At 38.5% G+C, this 11913-nt stretch overlaps 1 protein-coding gene across 1 annotated transcript; it reads right to left on the bottom strand.

The window, feature by feature from the left end:
- Positions 1–847: 847 nt before the first annotated feature.
- Positions 848–3247, bottom strand: LOC121421287. Its single transcript, XM_041615957.1, has one exon. It carries the CDS (start codon positions 3245–3247, stop codon positions 848–850), a length of 2400 nt encoding a protein of 799 aa, XP_041471891.1.
- Between the last annotated feature and the right edge of the window lie 8666 nt (positions 3248–11913).

Here is an 11913-nt window from a genome sequence, read left to right as displayed (position 1 = left end):
ATTGTATTTACTCCTGAAGAAGACGGAGGTCCGTCGAAAATTCGAGGAAATAAAAACTATATTGGCTTTGAAAGCATTACCATTTATCTTCAGCATATTTTGTTACTATAGTATTAGAGAAGCCAATACGTGAAACTTTAAGATATATATATATATATATATATATATATATATATATATATATATATATATATTGAATTCAATAACTTCATTCAGTTCATTTATTTATCTTCAGTATTTTCCATCGAAAAGTTATGTTATCCGATGATTTCCTATGACTAGGAATTCACTCATGACATTATTTTTACTTTTTACCAATGTAATTTTCGTAATTAGCACAATGCGCTAATTAACATATATGTGCAGTATATATATATATATATATATATATATATATATATAGTAACAAAATATGCAGAAGATAAATGGTAATGCTTTCAAAGCCAATATAGTTTTTATTTCCTCGAATTTTCGACGGACCTCCGTCTTCTTCAGGAGTAAATACAATGTGTGGTATCAATCAGAGAGCGCATCCTCAGACAGATGTTGTTATGATGACTGGCTGAGGATGCGCGCCCTTCACAGAAACATACATAGTAACGCTTGTTTGTAATTATCTAATTGTTACGTAACAATTAATATTGCGCAATAACATTTCTTGTTACGCAACAATAAGAAATTTAAGAGATGAGATGATAGAACCAAGATCAAATTGGTTAAGAGAAAATGGTTCTCTCGAAAGTATTAAGTAGGATAGGTATTATTGAGCAATAAGAGAAATTCCTGTGTGATACGATACCAAACATCGTGGCGCTTGTCAAAGTATTTTTTCTTTTTAAGAACGAAACTAACGAAAGAATGAATATCCGCTTAGGAATCCCAGATCTCGGTTCATACCATCACCCTCAAAGCTCCTACATTTAACAATTATTCGTAGTTCAGCGGTTCTTCTCTCGTCCGCTGATTTGTATCCTCCCCCAAATATGCACACTTTCACATCCGCTAACGAATGTCCAGGAAGGCAGAAATGTCTGGCAACAGGAAGGTCGGTACGTTTCTTCTGAATAGATGATTTGTGGTTATTGAAGCGCATTCGGAATTTCGTGCTGGTTTCACCAATATAGATTGCTTGGGGGCAACGTGCGCAGAGCAAACAGTAAAGCACGTTACTGGCATCGCAGTCATGTCTCTGCGGGTGCAGGGTAACATTCTTAGCAATTCTTATTGTGGTGTCAGTAACGATATGTTTACAGATTTGACATCTGGGTTTGTCACAAGGTATGTTACCTCTTGGATGCTCAGGTGTCGGGAGTCTGGTGCTCACAAGCAATTTCCTCAGATTGGGAGGTTGACGTTGAGCATGAAGAGGGTTTTCTCCGACTATTTTTCCTAGCTTGGGATCGAGAGCCAATGTAGGCCATTCCTGCCTGACCTGTTTTACGAATTTCTTGGTATCGGGATGGAAAGTGGTCACTAGAGGGAGTCGTTTCTTCTCATTGACCAAACGGTCCTTATTAAGAAGATCTTTACGAGATTTCTTCTTTACTCTCCGAATAGTCTCTGAAATCAATTTGGGGGGATACCCTCTCCTTATGAATTGTCTGCCTAGTATAAGGGCCTGTCTGTCAAACTCATCCTCCTTAGATATAATACGGCGAAAGCGTAGCATCTGACTATAGACAATTGATTGCTTTATGTGTTTTGGATGGAAAGAATCAAACCTCAAATATGAGAAGGAATCAGTTGGCTTACGGTACACAGATGTATTCAAAGTGTTCGTTTCGTGGTCGATAGAAACGGATACATCTAGAAAATTGATTTCCTTCTTTGAGTTTTCCATTGTGAATTTAATGCTTTCACTGCATGAATTGAAATCGTTGTGGAACTTTGCTAGTGTGTCGTCAGGATGTTCCCAAATCATGAAAATGTCATCTATATACCGAGCATATAGAGTCGGTTTATGAGGATGATTTGTCAGAAATTGCTCTTCTATTACGGCCATGAAAATGCTAGCATATGCGGGTGCCATTTTTGTGCCCATGGCTGTACCCTGCTTTTGGAGATAGTGGTTGTTATCATATTCGAAATGATTGTGCGTTAATATGAATTCAACCATATGAGCTAAAGCGTCTACATCCAAGGTCTCGTCCACAATAGCATGCCTGTTAAGAAATTTGCGGATAGCCTGGACACCCTCTCTATGGGGTATATTAGTGTAGAGACTCTGTACATCCATGGTGACGAGGGTAGAACCAGGGGCAATTTGAACTGACTGGATTTTTTTCAAGAAATCAGTAGTATCCTTGATATAGCTCTTTATTTTAGGTAGGTACGGTTGAAGTTTCCTATCAACAAACTGAGACATTGGCTCGGTAAGAGAACCAATACTCGAAACTATAGGTCTACCTGGTGGAATGATAGAGTGCTCTTTCGCTGCTGCAATAATTGATTCAGCATTAGTGTATTCTTGATTGGTTTCCTTCGTCACCATTTTAGACAGCTTATGCACTTTAGGTAGTAAGTAAAACTGACTGACTATAGGTTCTTTGGTTAAAGATATACCACTACCTGGAATTTCATCAACACATTTCTGAGCTAGTTCACGAAATTCATCAGTAGGGTCTTTAGATAGAGTTTCGTAAAATGTATTGTCCGAAAGTTGCCTAGTTACTTCTTCTTTGTAGGAAGTTATATCTTGCACTACTACAGCACCGCCTTTATCAGCGGGCTTGATAATAATATCTCTATTGTTCTTGAGGGAGGTGATAGACTTACGTTGCATCTTCTCAGTCACACTGGTTTCAGGCTGCCGGGCATTGTGAAGGAAGTGGTCGAGTTGGTTTTCGATGTTGGCTGTGAATCTGTCAATGTAGACGTTCCTCCCTTCTGGTGGAGTCCACTTAGGCTTGGTCAATGAAGGCTGACACGGTGGTGGTGGTTCCTTCCTCGAAGTTTCGCCAGATCCGTTGTCATTTGCACTGAAGTACTCCCGGAGTTTGATACGTCTGTTGAAGTCTGAAGTATCCTTGCATAACTGAATAGCATCCAGCTGTTGGGGAGGGCAGTATGATAAACCCAGTTGCAGAGTCTCCTTCTCTTCCTTCCTCAGCTCATAAGACGACAGATTGATAACTGTTCTACTTTCAGTAGAGTTGTCATCCAGAGTTGGTTCATCTTGGAGAAGCGGGGATTGTTTGGCGAGACGATCAAGTTTCAGGGATTTCTGGTGCATGCAGAGCTTAATCATCTTCTCATAATGGCGTTCCAAGTGTTGAATAATTGTTGCAAAGTATCCATCATCATTCGATTGCTGGAGGCGAAGAGAGAGATTGTCTTTTGCTCGATGAAGCTCCTCATCCAAGAACTTTTGCCTGCGGTAAGATTCGTTGAGTGTATGGTTCCTTAACCGTTCTGACGTCCTCTTGCAGATGCTCTCAGCTTTCCGATGCTCTCAGCTTTCAATATATATATATATATATATATATATATATATATTGAATTCAATAACTTCATTCAGTTCATTTATTTATCTTCAGTATTTTCCATCGAAAAGTTATGTTATCGATTGAAATTAAAGTCTTCTCATCTCAATCAATTATATTTTCTCTCTATGTATTATAAAGCTTTGGCGGATCCAAAGCAATAATAAAAATGTTTAGAGTAAAGATGCCAGCCATTTTTACCCAAGTGTGCCCCCCGCCCCCTGGAAGCAATTAAAGATCTTTTTTCTCGTCCATTTTAATTGGGACAATGATACCTTAGATGTAAACTTTGATTTTTGCTTCTCAAAATTTTTCTTGGGAAAATGTGCCCCCCTTTGGAAGAAACTGGATCCATTGTCGCTATCAGCGCTAATTTTGAACTATTCACTAACAGTGCGCACTTTGGCACTGTTAGTGAATAGTTCACGCTGTGACCTTGTAATTTTAGTCTAACAGCGCCAGCTAGTGATTGGGCTTTTATCTCGCTCACGGTGCTAGTAGTGCTGTTAGCGCCAACTGGGACCTTTGGCAATCCTCACGGACGCTAATATTTGGGTCCCCTAACACAAACGTGAACGCTTAATCACATATAATTGTTAAGATTGATTGTACATTATAGTCAATAAAATCAAACGTAGAAAACTGCTCTACAATCAATGCTAAGCTTTGTGTTACAGGGGGTTACAGGACCTACTCATCTGCTTTTCGTGAGCAAAATCCTTTCCCGCGACACCCGCACCATACATACATGATTGTATATTACACTGATGGCTGGAGATATTCGAAATGCAGGACCTAAAATAGATTATGACACGGAGAAGAAAGTGTTTTTTTTTTTCAAACAAATCGAGCACATATTGAGTGAGGAAAAACTTAGTGAATGAAGGCTTAGATATAGATCATTACAGTCCATCCAATCGATATTGCATTTAATGTTGATTATTGGTGGATCATTGGCAATTGATTTCATGGGTCAGATCAACCTCTCTAGCCGAAACTATTCCTGTACACAGCATATGCAATACGTTTGAACGGGTTTCTTTTGTTCTATTTCTCCTTCTACACAAACGATATGCCTCTAGCACACGATGTAATGGGCATTGTGTTTTACTTTCCCCAGAAATGTGGGATTAGATTCGAATTCCTGGGGGACCACTTCCATTGAAAATGCATCCCTATCCCTTACCAAGTATTTGGCTTGTGAAACCCTAACAAGTATTGGATATATATCCCTTTTTCCAGCATTTTAAACATCGTTTTGACACCCTTATAACGTTACATAGGCCTATGCGTAACGTACTTGCCTACTCTATCCCCTTTCACCCGTGGTCGCTCCTGGTATCCATTAATCAATGGAAGTGGACTCCCCGGGTGGCCTCTTGAGCTCTAGGAGGAGTCAAATGTGGCTTTGGAAAGTCGTCCTCAATCGGATATATCGCTGTTACCATAGTAGCAACCAGAATTCTGCACACAAAACGCATATGGAATGTTTCCGTTGTAGATGCGAAACGAAAAAAAAAATCTCATGTCACACAATAGACCAGTTCGTAGTTACTTCATGGACATTTTTAGTCAAATGACCTTTCATTTCTTTCATTTTGATAGGCAAATTTCAAAGCAAGATATTACGTAAGCTTGCCTTACATAGCAGGATGAAGAAATTGAATAGACCAGGTGACTAGAATAGCACGCCAAAGAACACTTTATGAAGGTATTTGTTGCATTCCTACTTTGTATGCATATCATAAGATGTTGCACAATGTACTTGGCAAACTGTGAAATACCAGTCGTTTCGTGGACACATTGCTGTTTTTGTGGATGTAAATGAAAACCGCAATTCGAAAGGATATATGAATAATCAAGACATCAAAGTTGGTGCTTATCTCATTGGTTTTAAACCAACATGTCACTTTAGTACAAATGACCTTCCTCTGATCATGCGTAGAATCTTTTGATCATGCGCAGAAACGAACTACGAACTGGCTTATTTGCATTGCAGGACAGAGTTTTACTACCATGATGACGGGCCCAAATAGTCTCTTCCAAAATCAACTACCGTCGTAAATAAGCGTGTGCGTCCTCAAACGAAAGGTCGGGAACAATCTTTCTGTACGGCCGGTACAGAATTATATCCTGAACTTGCAAGACCATACCGTTTTACAAGATAATTATGAGAGATAGAGAGAAGGGGGGGGGGGTGAAAAAATCTTTTATTTTGTTCGGGCACCCTTTAGCCGACAAGCCTCTTTATCACAACAATGATTATATTACCTATATATACTTTGTGACTGTCTGTGTCAGCGAGAGGGTGTGTATGTGTGACGATGAGAGAGGGTGCGTGCGCATGTGTGTATGTTTTTAGGGGGTATATCTCTGATACTAATAACAAAACTCGTGTTCTCAGTTTACAAGCATGTACAACATGATAAAGAATGAGCATAATAAAAAGGAAAAACACACGTCCGAATAGGAAAAGACAAAAGAAATCAAACAAAAAATCTCACCTGTCCAATAATCCAACCGTTTCCCTGATTCCCAGACTTCTGAAAAATGGGACTACCAAAGGGGTCCCCGGCCTTCGACACGTAGATATTGAAAGTGCCCATGGTCCCCCCGTACATGTGGTAATAGAATCGAAGACAGTTCGTTCCGCCGGCCACTACCTGGTTATAGGGGCTTGTCAGACGAGCGATGTCCCCATTAAATCTGCCTGTTGCCTCGATGTATACATACACTCCGCCTATATAAAATTGTTCATAGTCATTAATTGACGCTTTTTTCTCATAGTCATTTCCCCCAAACACTGTTCTTTTTTTAAACATATACTTTTCTTCAAACATATATCATTGCCTTTGGTAATTATAGAATTAACTTATCTAATGATACACCTATAATAAGCCTATAGTAAACGTTTGTTTCTAAAAAAAAAAACAATGTTCTCCAAGAGGAAAAAATATTCTCGCACGCCCACACCATTACACACCCATGCACCTATAAATTTGTAATGATATTGACGAAATCATGTTGTACGCAGGCCTATTTGTAAAATTATTACAAATCTTAATTTAATAGGTTTAAATACGGTGGATAATATCAGGTATTAGTAAAATTATGATTTACCACGTGACCGCAATTTCATGCAAACTACTCATGAATATTCATAGATGGGATACGTCACTTACTCCCAGTCGTGTGATCTGAGCTTGGTCCTGTAAACCATGAACTGGTAGAACCAGATTTCAAAGTCCAATCAAAAGAATCTGTGCTATCTTGAGTCCATCCACAGAATCCTGAATCGAAGTTACAGTCAAACTGGCTGGAAGCTGTGCAGAATAATAATATGATGATGCATCATAATACAATGAATTAGCCAATAGTAAGAGCGTATGCAAGTCACGCGTTCGTCTTTCCATTTTACGCAACCTTCCAGTCATATATTTTAGCGTGCTGCACTTTCCCCCATGTTTGGATCAATAATGCTACCATGTTGACCTTGATGGTAAGAACTTTATCTATCTTTAAATGTTCAAATACATATTCGCACAGCAAAGGATACTCTGGCAGCATTCAATGCAATCGTCCTTGTCCTTGTGTGTGAGGGTGTGTTGTAAATATTAAAAAGTGTTTACTTGAAATAATTAGAGTAATGCTAAATTCCTTACGTGTTTCACGAGCAAGGCCATCATGTGGTAGCGTACCGAGGATTTTCCACAGGGGGGCAAAACCGTCCGCCGAAAAATTTAACAAGCAAATAAAAAAAAGTCTTGAATCATAAAAAATGACAAGCAAAAAAAAGGTCTTTAACCTCGTAAGGGGGGGATAGGTATTCAAGCTCGTCAGGGGCTACCAATCGAGCTCGTCAGGGGGCAGGGATTCGTCCTATGCATGGGTTGTAACTTGTCAGGGGGGCAGACTGCCCCTGCCCCCCCCCCCCCCCGTAGTTACACTAATACTGCCACGTTTTAAAATAACAGAATAAATACTTCCCATAAAATAAGCATTTTATGTTTAGCCAGTCCTGGAACTATGCGGGATGAGCAATGAAAAAATCAAAGGACGTCCACTATCGTTAGACTAAAAACAGGCTCAGGTGGCATTGGACCTATGTTGTATAATGTGCTCCATCGCTTCCCAGGGCCATTTAGTACCCCCATACAACATACGTCTAATGCCATCCTACTCTATTTTTATCTAGCGTTGACTTTGGTCCTATTTCCACTTCGTCTAATAGAATATTTGTACTTTGCCTGACGAGTTAGAATAGGATACATAAACATTCCATTACGACCAGGGCCCCTTCTCAAAAAAGGTTAAAGATTAAACCCTTAAAGTATACACACAAAGAAAATTCACGAAAGTGATGATTATAGACAAAATATATATGAATGGAAAGGTCTTGTCTTTTTATACACAAATATGTCATTAAAAAGTCTTACAGATGTTGTGGAAATGCAAGAAATTAAATTAATAGAGACCCTTCTCAGCCCCCCCCCCCTCAGCCGCCCCCAGGCAGACAATCACGCGATCGAAAACTGTCGAGAATAATGACGTCACATGATCGACTCGCATATCACCTCTCTCTGTGCATAATACACTGATACACCTTCCTGGTCTCTATTTTTCTTCGAATTTACCGTTTTCTTCATGTGTTGTGATATCCGATTTCTGTTTTCGACAACTTCAGACTATAAGGGAACCAGAACTGTGTTACTTTGTCCGTTTTTTATTGAAATGTGAACTGGAAAGACCGATTTTGTCCACTCGACAGTCTTCGTTGTGTTGGCTGCTCTGAATATTGAAAAACTCCAAGCTGTACGGTCCCATTCACTTGCTGCCGATGCATGTTGCAGGTTACGCTGTTTGATCCAGTCAAACTCAAGGTAAGCATGTTTGGAAACTGTAGTCTGTACTTGTTCTGACGATGCATTCAGGTCAGATGACAGATACAGATCTGATATAATTTTAGAATCATGCATTTTGGCATGACTACTATTAAAATTAAAAAGTATTTAGTTTAGAAATAATGTTTTTGCACAATTCCAGCAGATTTTTCTTCAGATTTCTAAATAGGAACTGGTCAGGACTCAAGCGTTTAAATTATTTAGGAGCACTGGCATGAACCATGGCTGAAAATCTGCTGTCTCAGAGGAATGTTTGGCATTATCGTAGCTTTTGTCACCAGTCCATTTTTTCACTGCCGTTTATTTCGTCAACGGCGGTGATCCACTCCCATTGACTTTGTACACAACGAGCGCACAAACACCAAATTTCACGATAAGCCCGAATGTTTTCACGATAAGGCCAAAGTTTAAGTTTTTATTATACAGAGGTCTAGTACCCAATGTGTTTATGCCCAGGACGGCCCTGCATCGTATACATCCAGATACACAGAATTATATCACCATAATGCCGATGTCATGAAGCAAGACAAATTTTCAGCAGTGGTTACCCTGATCATGCTGATTCCTGGCCAAAACTAGAGTCTGGTGTTTCTTTCTGATGAGAGTGCTGCTACATATGTATGCGTAATGCCTTCAACAATGAAGATAAATGCACTCTTTGTAATGACACAGAGCACCGTACCTCAAGTGATGTTCGCGTAGTCTCCACTTCACTACCGCTACAGCCTACGCTACACACCTACCCGGGTAGGAGTGGTGTACATGTATGGTAGTGTAGCGGTAGTGAAGCAGAGTGGGGCCTACACAAACATCACTTGAGGTAGAGCACCAGTATTCTGAGTGGAACTTATCAGGTGTCTAAACCTACTATTATTTGTTGCTGACCGGGAATTACATGCCACCGCACGTCATCAATCATCAAGATAATGAAATTTATACTTTGATTTGATTATTTAAATTATTTCTTTTTTTCTCTCTCACTCTTCTACACACAAATTTACACACTTGCTGACTCTGGTGACTTCTGGTCTCTGCTCGCTCCTTCAATCTGGGAGATTCCATCATGTCCTCTTACTCTGATTTGGATATAGCAATTTTTTCTTCACTCTTTCCAGGAGCTACGGTTTGCAAGTTTTGGACTGATAATGATACAAAAGTTTATCTTTATCGATCTTGGAAACAATTTTAAGCACAGTTTTGGAGAGAACTAAAAAAATGACTTGGACAGGTAGTCAGGAATACAGCTTGTCGAAAATAAGAACACACAACTTAAAACGAAAGAACAATTTTAATGTTACTAGGGCATTTTGCGAGAAATTTTCTGATCAATCACACGTCCCAAATCAAGGGTAAGTCTTTGATTAAAGACAAACATGTAGTTGAATTGCCATTACAACTCGAGCTTATTAGGCTTGAATTTGAATTTAAGACTTACGCTTGATTTGCAAGGAACATAAGTTTCTTGCAGTGCTCCATAATTATGTTTTGTTATCAGATATCTAACGTGCTGATTTTTCTTGAAAGGTATAATATATTTGTCCTTTTAAACGGTATTTGAATATGGGTACGCCGTTTATTTGTTTTCCACAATGTTTATTGCATGTACATGTATGAACAGAAGTGAAATATTTATTGTGAAGTACTGTGAATGTTGTGTGCTGTTGTGTGATGGTTCATCATTTTTGTTATAAGACTGTAAGCCTGATGGGTGTGAGGAAGTGGCCTGGATGAAAGAACAGTGAACATGTGCCCAATTACAGATTTGCATATTCTAAGACAATTTTGTTTCTGGATAAATATTGCTATGCATTCCCTACATTAGGAGTAAAGGAGAAGTCCACACAATCAAAAATTCATTTGAATTTAAAGAATAATAAGATATTGCAGGAAATTTCATAAAAACTTGGATTCAAATTTATATAATTACTATTCTAACATTGAGAAATTTTGCCTAATTTATAAAACGATGATATGCTCATCTGTGTCGATGTGCAAATTACACTAACCGATTATGTCACACGCACTAAGTTCTTTTGTACTTTGTTGTTTGATTATTTACATGACATGTAGATTAAATATTTAATTTTCTATTTATTTTCTTAAAGTTTTTCGGAGGGATTTTAATTCCTCCAAATAACATTTAGAGTTACAGTTCCGTAAATGTAACCTATTGTGATCGGATGAAGAGTTTCCTATCCTCAAATCTGCAAAGTATTAAAAAACAAAATGCCACAAAAAATTAGAAACGAATGTGATGTGAGTGACAACACTAATTTGCATATCATTGTTTTGTGTATATGACTGTTTTGAGTAAAAGCAACAAGGGAAATTACTCTATTCAAACAATTTTTAGTTGATGTGGTCTTGACTTTTAACTCATCATCATACCCCTCCCATCCAAAATAAGAGTAGAATCTAATCAAGAACTTGAAAATCAAAAGCAGCAATTAAGAAGTAAGATCTGATAAATACAGGTCTGAATATGATTTTTTACAAGAAAAAAAAAAAACAAGTGGAATGCCTCTGGCCGTCTCACCTGCATCAAGCGGTTCAATATAGCAGCAGTGCTGACTTTGAATACTACTCTAACTCGCACAAGATGTTCAGTGATACTTGGTTACTCTTATTTCCACGTTTTATGAACTAGACCAATACACTTTACAGAGATAGGATGGTAAATCAACAAATACCCCCAATGTGGCCAAAGTTCATTGACCTTACATGACTTTTGACCTTGATCATGTGACCTGAAATTTGCACAGGATATTCAGTGATACTTGATTACTCATATGTCCAAGTTTCAAAAGTCAGATAAATAAACTTGCGAAGTTATGATGGTAATTCAACAGATACCCCCATTATGGCGAAAGTTCATTGACCTTTGACCTTGGTCATGTGAAATAAAATGCGCACAGGATGTTCAGTGATACTTGATTACTCTTATGTCCAAATTTTATGAACTAGACCAACATACTTTTAAAGTTATGATGGTAATTCAAGAAATACCCCCAATTCGGCCAAAGTTCATTGACCCTAAATGACCTTTGACCTTGATCATGTGACCTGAAACTTGCAAAGGATGTTTAGTGATACTATATTACTATTATGTCCAAGTTTCATGAATCAGATCCAAAAACTTTTTAAGTTTTGATTGTAATTCAACTGATACCCCAAATCGGCCAAAGTTCATTGACCCTAAATGACCTTTGACCTTGGTCATGTGACGTGAAACTCATGCAGGATGTTTGATGATACTTGAATAAGCTTATGTCTAAGTTTAATGAACTAGGTCCATATATTTTCTAAGTTATGATGACATTTCAAAAACTTAACCTCAGGTTAAGATTTTGATGTTGATTCCCCCAACATGGTCTAATTTCATTGACCCTAAATGACCTTTGACCTTGGTCATGTGACATGAAACTCTAAGGCAGCTTGTCAAAAGTCCATGCACCGTTCTGTAGCGTTCTTACTGCATCCGGGTTTTCGCTTCGGCTTTCCCGCCCAACGTTCCCTTCTCTTCAAAGGAA

Source organism: Lytechinus variegatus, chromosome 9 (genome assembly GCF_018143015.1).
Source record: "Lytechinus variegatus isolate NC3 chromosome 9, Lvar_3.0, whole genome shotgun sequence".
NCBI classification, from domain to species: Eukaryota; Metazoa; Echinodermata; class Echinoidea; order Temnopleuroida; family Toxopneustidae; genus Lytechinus; species Lytechinus variegatus.
This window is presented reverse-complemented; position numbering and strand designations above follow the sequence as displayed.

What these genes read in the sequence shown, in the direction of transcription:
- LOC121421287 (XM_041615957.1), bottom strand. Translation starts at nt 3,247, where the DNA reads ATGATTAAGCTCTGCATGCACCAGAAATCCCTGAAACTTGATCGTCTC.